Source organism: Oncorhynchus nerka, linkage group LG7, assembly GCF_034236695.1.
Source record: "Oncorhynchus nerka isolate Pitt River linkage group LG7, Oner_Uvic_2.0, whole genome shotgun sequence".
In the NCBI taxonomy this organism is placed as follows: Eukaryota; Metazoa; Chordata; class Actinopteri; order Salmoniformes; family Salmonidae; genus Oncorhynchus; species Oncorhynchus nerka.
Genome location: NC_088402.1, coordinates 21098112 through 21120382, shown reverse-complemented (window position 1 = coordinate 21120382; position 22271 = coordinate 21098112). Strand labels below are relative to the sequence as shown.

General features: G+C 44.2%; 1 protein-coding gene across 2 annotated transcripts in view; it reads left to right on the top strand.

Moving 5' to 3' along the window:
- The window catches only part of LOC115131317 (VPS50 EARP/GARPII complex subunit), a 222829-nt gene that overhangs the window by 131505 nt on the left and 69053 nt on the right, over positions 1 to 22271 (top strand). The window contains exons 20-23 of one of the 2 annotated variants that reach the window (XM_029662930.2): positions 51 to 160; positions 8775 to 8896; positions 13361 to 13441; positions 15751 to 15831. In XM_029662930.2, coding sequence (XP_029518790.1) covers positions 51 to 160; positions 8775 to 8896; positions 13361 to 13441; positions 15751 to 15831 — 394 coding nt within the window. The remainder of the gene's footprint in view (positions 1 to 50; positions 161 to 8774; positions 8897 to 13360; positions 13442 to 15750; positions 15832 to 22271) is intronic. The other variant, XM_029662931.2, reaches the window with a different exon arrangement.

The following is a 22271-nucleotide window of genomic DNA, read 5'->3' as shown; positions in this document are numbered from 1 at the left end:
GCATTGGCCTTGTTGTCCCGCCCACACGCCTCTCCTCTCTCCCTAATCAGTGCGTCAAGGGAGACCCTGCGCAGCAGGAAGAAGTCCGACTACAGCCTAAACAAAGGCTCCAACGCTCCCATCCTGACCAACACAACCCTCAACGTGATCCGACTGGTCGGTGAGTAATCTTTTCCTTCTGCTCCTCTCCTCTGTTCCTCTCCTTTCACCTCCCAGAAGCTTCCAATACACTAAGTGATGACGGTGGTGACCCCTTTCTCGCCGCAGAGACCTTTATAGTGGCACCAATTAACAAGCTAAATGCACATTAAGAATGTGAGGATCCAGGACACTGTTCCCAAGGCTACCTGCCATCATTGGCCTGTTGTATCCCCTTCGAACCCCTGTGACATTTCATTTCTTATGCGCAATTTAAACATCTGTTTGACGTCAGTTGTGATGTGTCTGGGCCCGAGCCGTCAAATTGGCTTCCTTCGCAAATTGAAACCCCTCCTTTTGATTTATTTTAATCGGAGAAGAAGAAATGTAATTATGATAAGCAAGGTAGTTAAGGATCCTAGTTAAAGAAATCTCAAATTTGTCAAAAGATTTAAACGACTTTCTGAATGACCAGCGCAGTTCACTTACAATGTGGTACATTTTATTCAACCAACAGCATTTCAGATGCATAATAGTACATGTATACTTTAAAACATAGTAAGTCAAATAAAATAAATCCTCATCTGGGTTGTACTGTAGCATTCACTGAAAGATAAAGTGAGAAAGTGCCGGTCTAAGCTCAAAGTCGAGTGGCTGTTTCATCAGTTCTGATTCAATGGTAACCTTGTTACAGCCCTGTGCTTTGTAGCTGTTAGTTTTTATGAACATTTTCTCAAATTAAATTCCATCCCCTCAGAGTACATGTAAATGCTCCATTGGCAAGGCAGATTATTATTATAAACCCCCCCCCCTCTCTCTCAAGGATACTATTCCATTATGATTGACTTCAAACATCAGAGATTACATTACTATGGGAGTCCGTGGGACCTAATGTTACCCCAGCTCCAATGTTGCCTGCTTTAGTTGGATATGATGAGCGGTTGATACCCTTTACGTTCCAGGAGATATTATAGAGGTCGGAATATGAAATAGATTAAGTCAGTCGTTTCATCACATTCTACTTGTGTTTTCATTTGGTGCAGTGCTGATGTGAAACATCCTGTCAAATGTTTGGCATTCTGATCACAAGTTTAACGCCAATATTTAAAACCAATGTCATAGCTACTGTGCACACTTATATAACGTAGGTACAGGACGTAATGACGCCACGTAAAATGTTGCAACACAGCATTCCTGACTTAGCCCACAATGTCTGCTGTGTGGATCGAGCAGTCAACAAGTCGAGCAGTCATTTGAAAGAGTAAGAACGTTTCAGCGAGACAACTCAATGGTGAAATCCATTAAAGCCAAGATAATGGAATTCATTGCCCTTGACAATCAACCGTTCTCTGTCGTGGGTGATGTTGGCTTTAGCTGACTGGTCGAGCACCGGTACTATCTTGTAAATATTCAGTCAATCATATTTCTCAAATACCGGAGTCTGTGAGTTCAAATAGACTTTTATTAAAACATAATAAAAGCCGAGCTCGTTCATGAAAACTACTTTCCAGTCTTGGCACATACTTCTTATACATTTTTCCTCCTTATGTCACACCCATAGTAATTCCTCTTAATGACTCATCCCCTCTGGCATTTAGCCACCGTTATCTTATTGCCTTGCACTGAGTTTAGTTTGGCTTCATATTAGGGAATGTAAACTGTAGAGCCACACCAATAGTTTAAAAATACAGACAGGTACTCTCCCTAAGACAGGTGCATGAATGTTGGACCAAAGCAACAGCAACTTTACAGAAATAACCCGTCACGCCCTGGTCTAAGTATTTTGTGTTTATCTTTATGTATTGGGTCAGGCCAGGGTGTGGCATGGAGTTTTTGTATTGTGGTGTGTTTTGTCTGGGGGTTTTGGTGTGTATGTTAGTGGGATTGTAGCTTAGTAGGGTTTTCTAGGAAAGTCTATGGCTGTCTATAGTGGTTCTCAATCAGATGCAGGTGGTTATCGTTGTCTCTGATTGGGAACCATATTTAGGCAGCCATATTCTTTGGTTGTATTGTGGGTGATTGTCCTTAGTGTCCTTGTTCCTGTCTATGTAGGTTACACAAGTATAGGCTGTTTCGGTTTTCTTTACATTTATTGTTTTTGTACTGTTTTGTATTAGATTCGTGTTAAGTTTGTTTATTAAAACATGGATCGCAATCTACACGCTGCAGTTTGGTCCGACTCTCCTTCACCAATAGAAAACCGTTACATAACCAGACTTGTCATCCTGTTAATTCCTCTGAAAGGGACACCCATGTTCTGGTAAAGTCCCGAAATGTGTTATCATAGCAACAGTACATATTAGGCCATAACACCGTTACAAATATAAACAGTCATGTCCACTCCCCAGACAAGTGCATGTCTAATGGTGTATAATGATCCAGAGCACATATAGAGAGCACTAGTTTTGCTGACTCTCCTGAAATGTATAATGGTACCAAGTGCCCTATTTTTCAGACGTTGCCCTTACCGGAGTTACTCAGTAATAGTGTCACTGATATTAGCTTCACGACATACAGTTGAAGTCGGAAGTTTACATACACCTTAGCCAAGTACATTTAAACTCAGTTTTTCACAATTCCTGACAATTAATTCCAGTAAGAATTCCGTGTCTTCGGTCAGTTAGGATCACCACTTTATTTTAAGAATGTGAAATGTCAGAATAATAGCAGAGAGAATGATTTATTTCAGCTTTTATTTATTTCATCACATTCCCAGTGGGTCAGAAGTTTACATACACTCAATTAGTATTCGGTAGCATTGCCTTGAAATTGTTTGACTTGGGTCAAACGTTTCGGTTAGCCTTCCAGAAGCTTCCCACAATAAGTTGGGTGAATTTTGTCCCATTCCTCCTGACAGAGCTGGGGTAACTGAGTCAGGTTTGTAGGTCTCCTTGCTCGCGCACACTTTTTCAGTTCTGCCCACAAATGTTAAATGGGATTGAGGTCAGGGTTTTGTGATGGCCACTCCAATACCTTGACTTTGTTGTCCTAACTTTGGAAGTATGCTTGGGGTCATTGTCCATTTGGAAGACCCATTTGCGACCAAGCTTTAACTTCCTGACTGATGTCTTGAGCTGTTGCTTCAATATATCCACATAATTTACCATCCTCGTGATGCCATCTATTTTGTGAAGTGCAGCAGTACCTCCTGCAGCAAAGCACCCCCACAACATGATGCTGCCACCCCCGTGCTTCACAGTTGGGATGGTGTTCTTTGGCTTGCAAGCCCTCCCTTTTTCCTCCAAACATAACGATGGTTATCATGGCCAAAAAGTTCTATTTTTGTTTCATCAGACCAGAGGACATTTCTCTAAAAAGTCTGATCGTTGTCCGCATGTGCAGTTGCATTCTTTAGTCTGGCTTTTTTGGGTGGTTTTGGAGCAGTGGCTTCTTCCCTGCTGAGCGGCCTTTCAGGTTATGTCGATATAGGACTCGTTTTACTGTGGATATAGATACTTTTGTACCTGTTTACTCCAGCATCTTCACAAGGTCATTTGCTGTTCTGGGATTGATTTGCACTTTTCGCACCTAAGTACGTTCATCTCTAGGAGACAGAACACGTCTACTTCCTGAGCGGTATGACAGCTGCGTGGTTACATGGCGTTTATACTTACGTACTATTGTTTGTACAGATGAACGTGGTACCTTCAGGCATTTGGAAATTGCCAGACTTGTGGAGGTCTATGCTGAATTCTTTTAATTTTCCCATGGTGTCATGTAAAGAGGCACTGAGTTTGAAGGTAGGACTTGAAATACATCCTCAGGTACACCTCTAATTGACTCAAATAATTAGCCTATCAGTAGCTTCTAAAGCCATGACATAATTTTCTGGAATTTTCCAAGCTGTTTAAAGGCAGTCAACTTAGTGCATGTTAACTTCTAACCCACTGAAATTGTGAAACGGTGAAATATAAGTGAAATAATCTGTCTGTTAACAATTGTTGGGAAAATTACTTTATAAACTATAGTTTGTTAACAAGAATTTTGTGAATTGGTTGAAAAACAAGTTTTAATGACTCCAACCTAAGTGTATGTAAACTTCCAACTTCAACTGTACATACTATGGAACGCTGTTTGGGTGTCAAAAAAGATAGTGGAACTGTCAAAGCTGTAAAAAAAAAAAAGTCTGCAAACAAGCAAACACCGGTCACGAATGATGTGTTTATAATATCGCGTTGGTAATAAAGCATATTTTGGTTGACCGCAACTTCTGGGGTAGCTAGCTTTAGCTTGGTACCTAGCTAGCACCAATACAACCAGCCTGAAAACAATGAGTAGTAGAAATAAAGTCATTTTCATTATTCTTAGCAATGATTTAGGAATCCTTGTGAGTAAGTATTAGCTAGGTTGCCACTTGTTGTTCGCCTATTGAAATTGAACTTCAGTTCATGAAAATAAATAGCTAGCCAGCTACTTAACCCTGTTGCCCAAATCTAACATTATAAGCAGCCAGCTAGCTTCATCTGGCTTGTGAGGATCGACCGGACCGGGTTATGTGTTGTGAAGCTAGCCACAATAGTGGATTTTGCGATTTGCCTTCAAAATAAAAGTATGTCATTGACATTGATGCAAATTAATACAAATAGTTATGCCATACTTTTATTTTGAAGGCTAACTGCAAAGTCCACTATTGTGGCTAATCCTTATTGTGGCTAGTTTCACATAGATGGTCCGACCACCAAATCAAATTTTATTTGTCACATACGCATGGTTAGCAGATGTTAATGCGAGTGTAGTGAAATGCTTGTGGTTCTAGTTCCGACCATGCAGTAATATCTAACCTAAGTAATCTAACCTAACAATTTCACACCTACCTTCTACACACAAGTGTAAAGGTAAGAAAATGTACATAAAAATATATGAATGAGTGATGGCCGAACGGCATACGCAAGATGCAGTAGATGGTATAGAGTACAGTATTTAGATGAGTAATGTAGGTTATGTAAACATTATATAAAGTGGCATTGTTTAAAGTGATACATTTATTACAATTTTTTCATTATTAAAGTGGCTAGAGATGAGTCAGTATGTTGGCAGCAGCCACTCAATGTTAGTGATGGCTGTTTAACAGTCTGATGGCCTTGAGATAGAACCTGTTTTTCAGTCTCTTGGTCCCTGCTTTGATGCACCTGTACTGACCTCGCCTTCTGGATGATAGCGGGGTGAACAGGCAGTGGCTCGGGTGGTTGTTGTCCTTGAGGATCTTTTTGGCCTTCCTGTGACATCGGGTGGTGTAGGTGTCCTGGAGGGCAGGTAGTTTGCCCCCGGTGATGCATTGTGCAGACCTCACTACCCTCTGGAGAGCCTTTACGGTTGTGGGCAGAGCAGTTGCCGTACCAGGCGGTGATACAGCCCGACAGGATGCTCTCGATTGTGCATCTGTAAAAGTTTGTGAGTGTTTTTGGTAGAGGTCGACTGATTATGATTTTTCACGGTCGATACTGATTATTGAAGGGCCAAAAAAAAGCCCATACCGATTAATCTGACTTTTTTCTTTTTTTTGTAATAATGACAATTACAACAATACTGAATTAACACTTATTTTAACTTAATATAATACAATCAATTTAACCTCAAATAAATATTGAAACATGTTCAATTTGGTTTAAATAATGCAAAAACAAGGTGTTGGAGAAGAAAGTAAAAGTGCAATATGTGCCATGTAAGAAAGCTAACGTTTAAGTTCCTTGCTCAGAACATGATAACATATGAAAGTTGGTGATTCCTTTTAACATGAGTCTTCAATATTCCCAGGTAAGAAGTTTTAGGTTGTAGTTATTATAGGACTATTTCTCTCTATACCATTTCATAGACCTTTGACTATTGGATGTTCTTATATGCACTTTAGTATTGCCAGTGTAACAGTATAGCTTCCGTCCCTCTCCTTGCTCCTACCTGGGCTCGAACCAGGAACACATCGACAACCGCCACCCTCGAAGCATCGTTACCCATTGCTCCACAAAAGCTGCGGCCCTTGCTATGCAAGGGGAATAACTACTCTAAGTCTCAGAGCGAGTGACGTTTGAAACGCTATTAACGCGCACCCCGCTAACTAGCTAGCCATTTCACATCGGTTACACCAGCCTAATCTCGGGAGTTGATAGGCCTGAAGTCATAAACAGCGCAATGCTTGAAGCACAACGAAGAGCTGCTGGCAAAACGCACAAAAGTGCTGTTTGATTGAATGCTTACGAGCCTGCTGCTTCCTACCATCGCTCAGTCAGACTGCTCTATCAAATCATAGACTTAGTTATAACATAATAACATACAGAAATACAAGCCTTAGTTTCCGGATTTGACCATATTAATGACCTATCATCTCGAAAACAAGACGTTTATTCTTTCAGTGAAATACGGAACGTTCCATATTTTATCTAACGGGTGGCATCCATTAGTCTAAATATTCCTGTTACATTGCACAACCTTCAATGTTATGTCATTATTACCTAAAATTCTGGCAAATTAGGCGTCCCAAACTGTTGCATATACACTGACTCTGCGTGCAATGAACGCAAGAGAAGTGACACAATTTCACCTGGTTAATATTGCCTGCTAACCTGGATTTCTTTTAGCTAAATATGCAGGTTTAAAAATATATACTTCTGTGTATTGATTTTAAGGAAGGCATTGATGTTTATGGTTAGGTACACATTGGAGCAACGATACACACCGTATCGATTATATGCAACGCAGGACACGCTAGATAAACTAGTAATATCATCAACCATGTGTAGTTAACTAGTGATAATGATTGATTGAATTGTTTTTTAGTCGATAAGTTTAATGCTAGCTAGCAACTTACCTTGGCTTACTGCATTCGTGTAACAGGCAGGTGGTTAGAGCGTTGGACTAGTTAACTGTAAGGTTGCAAGATTGAATCCCCCGAGCTGACAAGGTAAAAATCTGTCGTCCTGCCCCTGAATGAGGCAGTTAATCCACCGTTCCTAGGCCGTCATTGAAAATCAGAATCTGTTCTTAACTGACTTGCCTAGTTAAATAAAGATGAAATAAAGGTGTAAAAAATAAATAAAAAATCCATTACTGATTTCCGATTGTTATGAACACTTGAAATCGGCCCTAATTAATTGTCCGTTCCGATTTAATCGGTCGACCTCTAGTTTTTGGTGAAAGGATGAATTTCTTCAGCCTCCTGAGGTTGAAGAGGCGCTGCTGCACTTCACCACGCTGTCTGTGTGGGTTGACCAATTCAGTGTGTCCTTGATGTGTACGCCGAGGAACTTAACATTTTCCACCTTCTCCACTACTGTCCCGTCAATGTGGATAGGGGGCTCTGCTGTTTCCTGAAGTCCACGATCATCGATCATCTCCTTTGTTTTGTTGACGTTGCATTCAGCATTCTTACATAGGTATTCCTCTTGTCCAGATGGGATAGGGCAGTGTGCAGTGTGATTGCGTCGTCTGTGGAACTATTGGGGCGGTAAGCAAATTGGAGTGGGTCTAGGGTGTCAGGTAGGGTGGAGGTGATATGGTCCTTGACTAGTCTCTCAAAGCACTTCATGATGACGGAAGTGAGTTATTTTAGATGATGACACCCAGCTATATAGTTAGATAGCTAACTATAGCTACTGAAACAGATGATGTCGTTTTGCTGTTTTTGGGGAAGACATTGTTTGCATCCATCAGCTAACTATATTTTTTTATGACCAGCACATTAGGTGCGCGAGACAACTTTAACAGCATCATAGCATACGTATCGATCAATCGTTGTGACATATGGAATATAACTTCTAGTGTAATCAATGTTTAATAACTAGTTAAAAATGTGTGAACTCGTTAAATTATTATGTGACGTGCAGTCATATTCAGGTCCTGATTGGTTAAGAAGCTTATTTGACACGTCAAATAGTGTTATTTGACGTATCTTTTTTGACACGCAAAGACCCAAACGGCGTTCTGTAGAGATCCTGGTTGAGAATGAAACGACTGAACAAATGAACCAAACAGCATAGTGTGTGTGTGTAACCTTTATTTAACTAAGCAAGTCAGTTAGAACACATTTGTATTTACAAAGACGATGCTGGGCCAATTGCGTGCCGCCCTATGGGACTCCCAATCACTGCCGGATGTGATACAGCCTGGATTCGAACCAGGGACTGTAGTGACACCTCTTGCACTGAGATGCAGTACTTTAGACCTCTGCGTCCGTGTGTGTGTGTGTTAACTATTTAACTGTACTAAAATGCTTAAAAGGCCACAGAAATGTTTAATATCGGTTATCGGTATCAGGTTTTTTGGCAAGGAAAATATTAGATATCGGTATCGGCCAAAAATGTCATATCGGTGCGTCACTAATCTGAACATGTGCTGTTAATTGGCCAGAGGATATTCAATGAAATGTTAGATTCAAACATTTAGATTTGTCCTATTCACATCCTAAAAAAAAAAGATGGAATTATTGAATGTGTGGCTTTTGTAACTTTGTCCGATCAGGAATATGAAAGATAAACCATGAATTTCCAAGTATCTAATATTCCATCCCCAGTACTTTTTGAGTTTTGATCTTTTTTTTGTTTTGCATTTCTGTTGGTAATTGATATTAACTGATATAAACTATATTGTCATTTAACATATAAGGTGTAATAATATAAATGCCATTTGTAATCTCTCTCATACAGGGAAGTACATACAGATGATGAACATTCTGAAACCAATAGCCTTTGACGTCATCCACTGTGTTTCCCAGCTGTTTGATTACTACCTGTATGCTGTCTACACCTTCTTCGGCCGCAATGATATGGTACGGAAAATGACCTAATGGCGCCCAGATTAAGCCTTGACTACAAAGCTATTTCAATGGAGATTATTCATTGACCATGCTTTTTAGTCCAGGACGAGGCTTAATCTGTGTCCAGGAAACCGGTCCTGGGGGGAGACATGTTACTGTACTTGACAGGCTTACGTTATGTTCATTAGTGTCCACTATGCGTTTTATCATTTTCTATATTATTTACCACGGGATTATCTGTATGTGTGCACTGCTTCTATGTTCCACCTTTCGTACACACATCACTCATGGGAAATGGTCATGGGGCTGTTGCTGAAATGACCTGAGATTGTTTTTCCCTTCTGTTGATCCAATGTCTGAGAGCTGTTTTAGTGCTTCTAATGGAGTTGTAATGGAGTTGTAATGGTGTTGTAATGGAGTTGGTTTTCCGCATGTCACCCTCCTTGAAAACATTGCGTTGTTACAGATGTTTCCCAACTGTTCACTAAGGGCACACGGAGTGAGAGGGGCACACTGAGTGAGAGGGGCACGCGGAGTGAGAGGGGCACGCGGAGTGAGAGGGGCACACTGAGTGAGAGGGGCACACTGAGTGAGAGGGGCACACTGAGTGAGAGGGGCACGCGAGAGGGGGCACACTGAGAGGTGCAGCTGAGAGGGGCACGCTGAGTGACAGGGGCACGCGGAGTGACAGGGGCACGCGGAGTGACAGGGGCACGCGGAGTGAGAGGGGCACACTGAGTGACGGGCACGCGGAGTGAGAGGGTCACACTGAGTGACAGGCACGCGGAGTGAGAGGGGCACACTGAGTGACAGGGGCACGCGGAGTGACAGGGGCACGCGGAGTGACAGGGGCACGCGGAGTGAGAGGGGCACACTGAGAGGGGCACGGGGCACACTGGGAGTGAGAGGGGCACGCGGAGTGAGAGGGGCACGCGGAGTGACAGGGGCACGCGGAGTGAGAGGGGCACGCGGAGTGAGAGGGGCACGCGGAGTGAGAGGGGCACGCGGAGTGAGAGGGGCACGCGGAGTGAGAGGGGCACGCGGACTGGGATGAAACCAGTATTGCGATACCGGTTAGTGTAGGGGCAAAGAAACAAAACACGAAGCAGATTTAATTTCTTTAGGAAAACAGCCCTAATGTTGGAAACATTATGTTGTCATCCAGAGTCACGGGTTTATTTTCCAAGCTATAGAACACAATATTTTACATACACCATGTTTTTAAAGGACCAAAGAATTTGGTCTGCTTTTTTTGCCATGGAAAAAATATTATGATACTGGTATCATTACAGGCCTACAAAACAACATTGTTTCGTTGTCACGTTAAAACTCCTCTGAGGCTATTTTAGTGGCCAAAGAAAGAGCTTGGTGTGCTTGCAACTGGTAAACCCCGGGGGAGCTGCTAATGATGTCAACAAAATGTCTGTCACATGCCAGAGTGGATGAGGCCCTGCTGCTGATCTGCTGCCTTTTTTACCTTCTATTTGCCTGTCTGTCTTTCTCTTCTCCGGTCTCTCTTTTCTCTCTATCGCGCCTTCTTTCTGTCTCTCTTTTCTCTCTATCGCGCCCTCTTTCTGTCTCTCTCTTTTCTCTCTATCGCGCCCTCTTTCTCTCTCTCTCTTTTCTCTCTATCGCGCCCTCTTTCTCTCTCTTTCTCTCTATCGCGCCCTCTTTCTCTCTCTCTTCTCTCTATCTATCGCGCCTTCTTTCTGTCTCTCTCTTTTCTCTCTATCGCGCCCTCTTTCTCTCTCTCTTCTCTCTATCGCGCCCTCTTTCTCTCTCTCGCGCCCTCTTTCTCTGTCTCTTTTCTCTCTATCGCGCCCTCTTTCTCTCTCTCTCTTTTCTCTCTATCGCGCCCTCTTTCTCTCTCTCTCTTTTCTCTCTATCGCGCCCTCTTTCTCTCTCTCTTTTCTCTCTATCGCGCCTTCTTTCTGTCTCTCTTTTCTCTCTATCGCGCCCTCTTTCTGTCTCTCTCTTTTCTCTCTATCGCGCCCTCTTTCTCTCTTTTCTCTCTATCACGCCCTCTTTCTCTCTCTATCGCGCCCTCTTTCTCTCTCTCTCTTCTCTCTATCGCGCCTTCTTTCTGTCTCTCTTTTCTCTCTATCGCGCCCTCTTTCTGTCTCTCTCTTTTCTCTCTATCGCGCCCTCTTTCCTCTCTATCGCGCCCTCTTTCTGTCTTTCTCTTTTCTCTCTATCGCGCCCTCTTTCTCTCTTTTCTCTCTATCGCGCCCTCTTTCTCTCTCTCTTCTCTCTATCGCGCCCTCTTTCTCTGTCTCTTTTCTCTCTATCGCGCCCTCTTTCTCTCTCTCTCTTTTCTCTCTATCGCGCCCTCTTTCTCTCTCTCTCTCTCTTTTCTCTCTATCGCGCCCTCTCTCTCTCTCTCTCTTTTCTCTCTATCGCGCCCTCTTTCTCTCTTTTCTCTCTATCGCGCCCTCTTTCTCTCTCTCTTTTCTCTCTATCGCGCCCTCTTTCTCTCTCTCCTCTCTATCGCGACCTCTTTCTCTGTCTCTTTTCTCTCTATCGCGACCTCTTTCTCTGTCTCTTTTCTCTCTATCGCGCCCTCTTTCTCTGTCTCTGTTTCTTTCTGTCTCCCCCGTCTTTCTTCCTTACGTTTTCCTCTCTCCTTCTCGTTCCTCCTCTCTCTCTTTCTTCCTTACATTTTCCTCTCTCCTTCTCGTTCCTCCTCTCTCTCTCTTTCCTTACGTTTTCCTCTCTCCTTCTCGTTCCTCCTCTCTCTCGGTCTTTCCTTACGTTTTCCTCTCTCCTTCTCGTTCCTCCTCTCTCTCTTTCTTACTTACGTTTTCCTCTCTCTTCTCGTTCCTCCTCTTTCTTACTTACGTTTTCCTTTCTCCTTCTCGTTCCTCCTCTCTCTCTTTCTTCCTTAAGTTTTCCTCTCTCCTTCTCGTTCCTCCTCTCTCTCTGTCTTCCTTACGTTTTCCTCTCTCCTTCTCGTTCCTCCTCTCTCTCTTTCTTCCTTACGTTTCCCTCTCTCCTTCTCGTTCCTCCTCTCTCTCTTTCTTCCTTACGTTTTCCTCTCTCCTTCTCGTTCCTCCTCTCTCTCTGTCTTTCCTTACGTTTTCCTCTCTCCTTCTCGTTCCTCCTCTCTCTCTTTCTTCCTTACGTTTTCCTCTCTCCTTCTCGTTCCTCCTCTCTCTTTTCCTTACGTTTTCCTCTCTCCTTCTCGTTCCTCCTCTCTCTGTCTTTCCTTACGTTTTCCTCTCCCCTTCTCGTTCCTCCTCTCTCTCTTTCTTCCTTACGTTTTCCTCTCTCCTTCTCGTTCCTCCTCTCTCTTTCTTCCTTACGTTTTCCTCTCTCCTTCTCGTTCCTCCTCTCTCTCTCTTTCCTTACGTTTTCCTCTCCTTCTCGTTCCTCCTCTCTCTGTCTTTCCTTACGTTTTCCTCTCTCCTTCTCGTCCCTCCTCTCTTTCTTCCTTACGTTTTCCTCTCCTTCTCGTTCCTCCTCTCTCTCTGTCTTCCTTACGTTTTCCTCTCTCCTTCTCGTTCCTCCTCTCTCTCTGTCTTCCTTACGTTTTCCTCTCTCCTTCTCGTTCCTCCTCTCTCTCTTTCTTCCTTACGTTTTCCTCTCTCCTTCTCGTTCCTCCTCTCTCTCTGTCTTTCCTTCTCTGTTTCATTCTCCATCTCTCTTCCTGTCTCTCTTCCTGCCTCGCACTCTGCCCTGCCTCGTTAGTTTCCAGTTCAATATGGCTCTCATTCATAGACACCCACACTCAAATGCTAATGCTTCATGAATATTTACAACCCCCCTTGAAAATTGATATGCACGTATAGGCTGTTATTGTGACCTATGGATGGCTTATAACATAAGTTGATATAGCCCCCCATTCCCTGAGTAATGAGCAACCATTAGTATTCAAAGGGGTAAAAGTGCCATTATATACTGCTGCGATATTGACTCTGTCACACACTTATGCTAAGATTCATTATCTGCAGACATTTTCTTGTCCAGAGTTCATAACTCACCTTTCAGGCACTGGGGTGCAACTGGGGAAGAGGGGAAATACCTTATCCAGATGAAATGCTTTCCCTCTCCTCCTCCTGCACTCATCCCAGAGAGAGATAATAGATTGGCTCTCTGGGCAGTTAGCAGAAATCTTAACAATCATGGGAGATAGTGTTTTTATTTTCCCCTCTAAGGCCATCTGTCTACAGGGCTCAAAGAGGCTGATGTTGTTTACACAATATGCAAACCTACTCTGCCGCTGTCTGTCTTTCTCTCTGGGCTCACTCACTCACTCACACACACACGCGTCATTCCCTTAAAATAAGTGGAGGAAGGACACTCAAACAGCTCTCTCAACCCTTTTTCCAGCACTCAATCATCTGGTCCTCCAAATACAAAAACCAAAAAATGTCATTATTGCTTTTGTTTGCTTTATGTTGCTCCTCCAGTTCATTGTTTAATTTGCACCATTGGTTTTTGCTTTGTTTGTTTTCTGTTGTCCTTGCTTCTCCCAAGCCTGCCCCTAGCCTGGGTGTGCCCGGCAGCCAGGGGGGCAGGGAGGCTGGTCCGGCCAGGCCTGTTGCCCCTTTCTGCTGGGTAAGACTGGGGCTCCGGCCCCATCAGAGTAGTGAACAGACTCATCCTTCATCAACTGCAGTGTGCTGCATAAATCAATCTTAGATCATCATCATGCTCGTCCTCACCCTCTGTTAGCCCCGCCTAGCTCTGTGTCTCTCTCTCTCTCTCGCTCTCTCGCTCTCTCTCTCTCGCTCTCTCTCTCTCTCTCTCTCTCTCTCTCTCTCTCTCTCGCTCTCTCGCTCTCTCGCTCTCTCGCTCTCTCTCTCTCTCTCTCTCTGTGGCTCTCTCGCTTTCTGTGGCTCTCTCGCTTTCTGTGGCTCTCTCACTTTCTGTGGCTCTCTCGCTTTCTCTCGCTCTCTCTCTCGCTCTCTCTCGCTCTCTCTCTCTCTGTGGCTCTCTCGCTTTCTGTGGCTCTCTCACTTTCTGTGGCTCTCTCGCTCTCTCTCTCTGTGGCTCTCTCGCTTTCTCTCGCTCTCTCTCTCGCTCTCTCTCTCTGTGGCTCTCTCGCTTTCTCTCGCTCTCTCTCTGTGGCTCTCTCGCTTTCTCTCGCTCTCTCTCTGTGGCTCTCTCTCGCTCTCTGTGGCTCTCTCTCGCTCTCTCTTGCTCTCTGTGGCTCTCTCTGCGCTCTCTTCGCTCTCTCGCTCTCATGCTTTCTCTCGCTCTCTCTCTGTGGCTCTCTCTGTGGCTCTCTCTGTGGCTCTCTCTGTGGCTCTCTCTGTGGCTCTCTCTGTGGCTCTCTCTGTGGCTCTCTCTGTGGCTCTCTCGCTCTCTGGCTCTCTCGCTCTCTGGCTCTCTCGCTCTCTCGCTCTCTCTCTCTGTGGCTCTCTCTCGCTCTCTCTTGCGCTCTCTCGCTCTCTCATGTGTGTCCTCTGCTCAGGCCTGGGTTCAGTACCATTTCCTGACTACCTGTCCTGACCTGGAGAAACTTCTGGCCTTTGTCACAATGCCACCAGTGTCAGAACTCAAATTAGAAATTTGACCTTAAGTTTTCGATTCCAAAACCATGATCTTCCTTTGAATTGACTGTTGAGTGCCTGGTGGAAAAACCAAGATCATTGCTGAGCCCAAGCTTCAATCATGAAGTGTGATGTGTCAACTGTTCTGTCTATAGACTGGGTTACTGTAATAGAACCGCTTTTGAGACTTTTTTTCTTTCTCCCTTGCCCTGGACTTTTTTGGGGTTTGTGCAACCAATTTCCTGTGGTTAGCTACCGGCCCCTACTCTGTCATGGTAATGTTGTTAGCTACTGGCCCCTACTCTGTCATGGTAATTTGGTTAGCTACCGGCCCCTACTCTGTCATGGTAATGTGGTTCGCTACCGGCCCCTACTCTGTCATGGTAATGTGGTTAGCTATTGGCCCCTACTCTGTCATGGTAATGTAGTTAGCTACCGGCCCCTACTCTGTCATGGTAATGTGGTTAGCTACAGGCCCCTACTCTGTCATGGTAATGTGGTTAGCTACAGGCCCCTACTCTGTCATGGTAATGTGGTTAGCTACTGGCCCCTACTCTGTCATGGTAATGTGGTTAGCTACAGGCCCCTACTCTGTCATGGTAATGTGGTTAGCTACTGGCCCCTACTCTGTCACGGTAATGTGGTTAGCTACCGGCCCCTACTCTGTCATGGTAATGTGGTTAGCTACAGGCCCCTACTCTGTCATGGTAATGTGGTTAGCTACCGGCCCCTACTCTGTCATGGTAATGTGGTTAGCTACAGGCCCCTACTCTGTCATGGTAATGTGGTTAGCTACCGGCCCCTACTCTGTCATGGTAATGTGGTTAGCTACCGGCCCCTACTCTGTCATGGTAATGTGGTTAGCTACAGGCCCCTACTCTGTCATGGTAATGTGGTTAGCTACAGGCCCCTACTTTGTCATGGTAATGTGGTTAGCTACAGGCCCCTACTTTGTCATGATAATGTGGTTAGCTACAGGCCCCAACTCTGTCATTGTAATGTGGTTAGCTACAGGCCCCTACTCTGTCATGGTAATGTGAGATGGCGGAGTAATCCACAAATCTCCCAAACTGACAAGAACCATATCTCTTTCTCTCTTTTTCTCACTCTTTCTCTTTCAGACCTCTTGCCTAAATGTAGCTTCAGTGAAAAATTATACAATATATGTCCAATAATGAGACTCCCAATGCTGTACTCATAGTACCCAATACTCATAGTACCCAATGCAGTGTAGATCCCCTGGTAGATCCCCTGGTGGGCCCCCTCCTGTGATTCTATCCCTATGATTAGTTTGTGCTTAGATTGCAGTGTAGACAGGACGGTGCGTGTGTATTAACCGTGTGTGTGTGTGTGTGTGTGTCTGTTCTGCAGTATGAATCATCAGGTCCGGGTTTGATCAGCAGCCGACTGAGAACAACACTGAACAGAATCCAGGAGAGCCTCATCCAAATGGTAGGATAATAACTATTTCTCTCTCTATCTCTCTCTCCCTCTCTACCTCGCCCCCCTCCTCTCTCTTTCTCTCTCTGTTCCCTCTGCCTCGCCCCTCTGTTCCCTCTACCCCCCCCCCTCCTCTCTCTTTCTCTCTCTCTACCTCGCCCCTCCTCTCTCTCTACCTCGCCCTGCCTCCTCTCTCTCTACCTCGCCCCTGCCTCCTCTCTCTCTCTCTCTACCTCGCCCTGCCTCCTCTCTCTCTCTCTCTCTCTACCTCGCCCCCTTCCTCCTCCCTCTCTACCTCGCCCTTCCTCCTCCCTCTCTACCTCGCCCCTTCCTCCTCTCTCTCTCTCTCTACCTCGGCCTCGCCCTGCCTCCTCTCTCTCTACCTCGCCCTGCCTCTCTCTGTACCTTACCCCCCTTCTCTCTTTCTCTACCTCGCCCTTCCTCTCTTTCTCTCTCTCTCTCTCTCTCTCTCTCTCTCCTCTCTCTCTCTCTCTCTCACCCCCTCCTCTCACTCTACCTCGCCCCCTCCTCTCACTCTACCTCGCCACCTCCTCTCTCTCTACCTCGCCCTGCCTCATCTCTCTCTACCTCGCCCTGCCTCCTCTCTCTCTACCTCGCCCTGCCTCCTCTCTCTCTACCTCGCCCTGCCTCCTCTCTTTCTACCTCGCCCTGCCTCCTCTCTCTCTACCTCGCCCTGCCTCCTCTCTCTCTACCTTGCCCCTCCTCTCTCTTTCTCTCTTTCTCTACCTCGCCCCCTCCTCTCTCTCTACCTCGCCCTGCCTCCTCTCTCTCTACCTCGCCCTGCCTCCTCTCTCTCTACCTCGCCCTTCCTCTCTCTTTCTCTCTACCTCGCCCTTCCTCACTCTTTCTCTCTACCTCGCCCTTCCTCTCTCTTTCTCTCTCTCTACCTCGCCCCCATTCCTCTCTCTTTCTCTCTCTCTACCTCGCCCTGCCTCCTCTCTCTTTTCTCTCTCTCTACCTCGCCCCATTCCTCTCTCTTTCTCTCTCTCTACCTCGCCCTGCCTCCTCTCTCTCTACCTCCCCCTTCCTCTCTCTTTCTCTTTCTCTCTCTCTACCTCGCCCCCTTCCTCTCTCTACCTCGCCCTGCCTCCTCTCTCTTTCTCTCTCTCTACCTCGCCCCCTTCCTCTCTCTTTCTCTCTCTCTACCTCGCCCCCTCCTCTCTCTTTCTCTCTCTCTACCTCGCCCTTCCTCTCTTTCTCTCTCTCTCTACCTCGCCCCCTCCTCTCTCTTTCTCTCTCTACCTCGCCCCTTCCTCTCTCTCTCTACCTCGCCCCCTCCTCTCTCTTTCTCTCTCTCTACCTCGCCCCTTCCTCTCTCTTTCTCTCTCTCTACCTCGCCCCTTCCTCTCTCTTTCTCTCTCTCTACCTTGCCCTGCCCCCTCTTTCTCTTTCTGTTCTCTCTACCTCGCCCCCTTCCTCTCTCTCTCTCTCTCTCTCTACCTCGCCCTGCCCCCTCTCTCTCTACCTTGCCCACCCCGTATGGCCTTGGCCCTCATTAAGCCCCCCACCACACGCACACACAGACACATACACACATATTCTCCCTATCACGGCTTCCACGCCATGGAAGTGTGCTGTTTAGGTAAGTGATCTGATGAGTCTCCTGCTACAGGCCTCCCTTCTCTGTCTGTGCCTCCATATCCATATTGGCCTCAATTTCACATATAATACAATGTAATCCAGGCTTCAATTCAACCTTTAACTGAACCATTTGTGTTGACTGCTTCCTCAGAAAAAATGAATTATGCTTTTCTCTTTTGCTGCTCATTGTATTTGATAAAAGGCATCTGAAAAAGAGGAAGTGACCAGAAGATTATCAACATAAACCAGACGCTTTTCACACATTGCTTCTAACGACGAATGGTACTCAGTGGAGGTCATTTTTGTCTTTTATGTCATGGAGCTGTGTGTTTCTATCTTTCCATATCTTCTTCTTCTCCCGTTAGCAACACATCTTTGAAGCAGCTCTCACGGCTCTAAAGTAGCTCAGAGTTGTTCACTCAGTGTTTCTCTCTCACTTTAAATAGCTGCTCTGCTACTTTTGTATCCTTTAGCCAGTAGTTCTTCAAGTAGCGCTCATTAGCCAAAAGTGGTACCCGAAAATGACGTTCTATGTCACATATGTGCACCACGTCATTGCTCTCTCTCTTTGTCACGCTACTGTGTGTGCATCTTGCTAGCTGTCACTCAAATGGTGAAGGGCTGAAGCTTGTTGGCTAGAAATCAAATTGCTTGGGGGCTGACCCACGTGGGGGAAAATGTTGGGGAAAGGGCGCCACACATTTACATTTGTACATTTTAGTCATTTAGTAGACGCTCTTATCCAGAACTACTTACAGAAACAATCAGGGTTAAGTGTCTTGCTTGAAGGTACATCGACAGATTTTTCACCTAGTCGGCTCAGGGATTCGAACCATGAACCTTTCGGCCCAATGCTCTTTTAACCACTAGGCTACCTGCCGCACAGCTTCCAAACTAGGGATTCCATGGGTAATTAAGGTAAGACAGTATTTCTGCTCATAGATTATGCATGTATGAAATACACATTGACACTTCCATGCCCAAAGCAGGAGGTTTAAGAAAGACTTACTAGTCTCTAAAGTTCCGGAACATGTCTTCTAAGAAGTCTGAGGTGAACCACAATGTCCTGGGGGGGGAACATTTTGAAAGGGACAGTCACTTTGTGACAGGTTGTCAATGGTCACCAAAGTGTTATGGTGGAATTTCGGTCTGTATATCAATCAGTCGATGGCTGTGAGAGGTCATGAAAGGTCACGGGTGAGTTCTGTCTTCATTCGGTGCGTCTCATACACCATGTTTCCATACACATTTTTTATGCGAGTAAAGTCATACCTTATATATTTTTTTTAAAGTCTCGACAGCTGTGATGGAAACGGTACAATTTTATAAATGCTGACAGATAATTTGTTGCCTCGACCTGGTGGCATGTTTTTGTGTAAAATGAATTATGCGGGAAATGGCGGTGGCCTTTTTTGTGCAAATATTGATATAACCATGAAATCAATGTTAACTTGGAGTCACACGATGACATGTTGTGTGGTCCTCTCACTATGACTCGTCACGAAAGCATACAGTTTATTAGGCTACAGATGAAATAAGTTACGATGAACTTCACAGGGTGGTGAAAGTGCAAGGTGATGAGCTTGATGCTCCTTTCCAGTAATGTTGATATTATTCTGGTAACATGGTGATCAATGTTTGGCTGCCATTTGACAAATAAAAAGTATCCCACTCTTATCCATAATAGTCTAGTAAAATAGTCTACCTGTAGTAAAATAGTCTACCTGTAGTAAAATAGTCTACCTGTAGTAAAATCAGTAATAAAATATTCTACCTGTAGTAAAATAGTCTACCTGTAGTGAAATAGTCTACCTGTAGTAAAATAGTCTACCTGTAGTAAAATAGTCTACCTGTAGTAAAATAGTCTACCTGTAGTGAAATAGTCTACCTGTAGTAAAATAGTCTACCTGTAGTAAAATAGTCTACCTGTAGTGAAATAGTCTACCTGTAGTAAAATAGTCTACCTGTAGTAAAATAGTCTACCTGTAGTAAAATCAGTAATAAAATAGTCTACCTGTAGTAAAATAGTCTACCTGTAGTAAAATCAGTAATAAAATAGTCTACCTGTAGTAAAATCAGTAATAAAATAGTCTACCTGTAGTAAAATCAGTAATAAAATAGTCTACCTGTAGTAAAATAGTCTACCTGTAGTAAAATCAGTAATAAAATAGTCTACCTGTAGTAAAATCAGTAGTGAAATAATCTACCTGTAGTGAAATAATCTACCTGTAGTGAAATAATCTACCTGTAGTGAAATAATCTACCTGAAATAGTCTATTTGTAGTAAAATAGTCTACCTGTAGTAAAATAGCCTACCTGTCGTGAAATAGCCTACCTGTCGTAAAATAATCTACCTGTAGTGAAATAGTCTACCTGTAGTGAAATAGTCTACCAGTAGTGAAATAGTCTACCTGTAGTGAAATAGTCTACCTGTAGTGAAATAGTCTACCTGTAGTAAAATAGTCTACCTGTAGTAAAATAGTCTACCTGTAGTAAAATAGTCTACCTGTAGTAAAATAGTCTACCTGTAGTAAAATCAGTAGTGAAACAGTCTACCCGTAGTGAAACAGTCTACCCGTAGTGAAACAGTCTACCCGTAGTGAAACAGTCTACCCGTAGTGAAACAGTCTACCCGTAGTGAAACAGTCTACCCGTAGTGAAACAGTCTACCCGTAGTGAAACAGTCTACCCGTAGTGAAACAGTCTGCCTGTTGTGAAATAGTCTACCTGTCGTGAAATAGTTTAGTAGTAAAATAGTCTACCAGTAGTGAAATAGTCTACCAGTAGTGAAATAGTCTACCTGTAGTGAAATAGTCTGCCTGTCGTGAAATAGTCTGCCTGTCGTGAAATAGTCTGCCTGTCGTGAAATAGTCTACCAGTAGTAAAATCAGTAGTGAAATAGTCTACCAGTAGTGAAATAGTCTACCAGTAGTGAAATAGTCTACCAGTAGTAAAATAGTCTGCCTGTCGTGAAATAGTCTACCAGTAGTGAAATAGTCTACCAGTAGTAAAATCAGTAGTAAAATAGTCTACCTGTAGTGAAATAGTCTACCCGTAGTGAAATAGTCTACCCGTAGTGAAATAGTCTACCCGTAGTGAAACAGTCTACCTGTAGTGAAGTGAAACAGTCTACCCGTAGTGAAACGAAACAGTCTACCCGTAGTGAAGTGAAACAGTCTACCCGTAGTGAAACAGTCTACCCGTAGTGAAACAGTCTACCCGTAGTGAAACAGTCTACCCGTAGTGAAACAGTCTACCCGTAGTGAAAGCAGTAGTATAATAGTCTACTTGTAGTGAAATAGTCTGCCTGTCGTGAAATAGTTTAGTAGTGAAACAGGCTACCCGTAGTGAAACAGTCTACCCGTAGTGAAACAGGCTACCCGTAGTGAAACAGTCTACCCACACTGTATCAGCGAGCTTTTGGCTATAGAGCGCAGGTGCCAAAACCAGAGGAGGAAAATTAGCTATTTAACGCAACAGTTTTTGTGACCAAACTATCAGTAGAGTTGAAAATGCGATGGAAGCACATTGATCTTGACATTTCTTTGGTAAATGAAAACTTGAGCTGAAAGTACTTGTTGTGTGCACTACGTCATCACGCACAGATTTTTATCCGCAACAAGTCCGTTGGTGGAAACTTAGCACTGGTGGGAAAATTCAAATATTTTCATTATTTGGATATTAGAATATTCACTTAAACCTTGTCGCAACTTGGATGGAAACCTAGCTATAGACACTATGGGTGAGATAACGTGATCAGAATGGAAAGTAAATGCAATTTAAGTAAATGCAATTGAATTGTCATTATATTAATCTGTTATAGCTGATTAGTTTACCAGCCCTGAAGCTAGTCTTGTTGCTGTTAGCAGATGAAAACTGTCAGCCCTGAAAAACGTCTGTGAGAAGACATGTTTTGGCACACACAGACATGGTCCAGTACATCCCTGTTCTCTGGTTGCAGTGGGGAGGAGGGATCTCTCTGTCAGGGCTGTTAGATCACATGACCATGGACATGGAACGCTGAGAGGAACAGACAGATGGGTGATAGGGCCTGTGAAAACTGCATCAGGGCACAAACACATGTCAGATCAGGGGAGGGGGGAGAGAGACCGGGTGGGAGATCCACTCTTCTCGGGAGACCAAAGTGGTGTGAGGCCGTTTACACAGATAGAGCATAATTATATCACTTTGTGTCCAACCAGAGACTGGATATAATGACGAGATGCTTGAGTCTCAGCCCTAAAAATGGGATTCATTGTCCACAGAGCAGAACGGCAGGCTGCCAAGCTCCCACCTATTCTTCTCTTTTGGGTTGGTGGATACATTGCGTTATTTGAATAGTAAATGTAAAAAATATTCAATGAATGGGTGTTGACGTCCAACCGCCTGTATTCAATGGAGAATGAGATGTTATGCCTAGCCTCATGAATATGCATAGACCGTCTCGAATTTCTAAACTTCAATTAGATCAAATAAGCCTCACGTATCAAAATAGAAATCATTTTTATCTTGACTAAATTTGACACTACCCCCCCCATACAAAAACTCTTCACTTGCTTAATAATGAATGATCTGCTTAGTGTGGGCAGATTTTGGGCTGTGTAAACCCTCTTGCTTCGCCTCTTCCTCTGGTTGATGCTTGACTGCCGTTTGACAACCCAGTCCACTTGATTAAGAGCTATTTAAAACATCCTCGCTTCAGCGGGCGACAAACACAGAGTTCTCTGGTCTCTCTATCGACTCATTCTATTTCCATTCTCTCCAATACAACTCCTTTTTTCTTACTTTCAAAAATATTGGAAAAAGCTTTTAGTCTTTCGCCGGAAATCTAACGTTATTTTAGTTTAGGT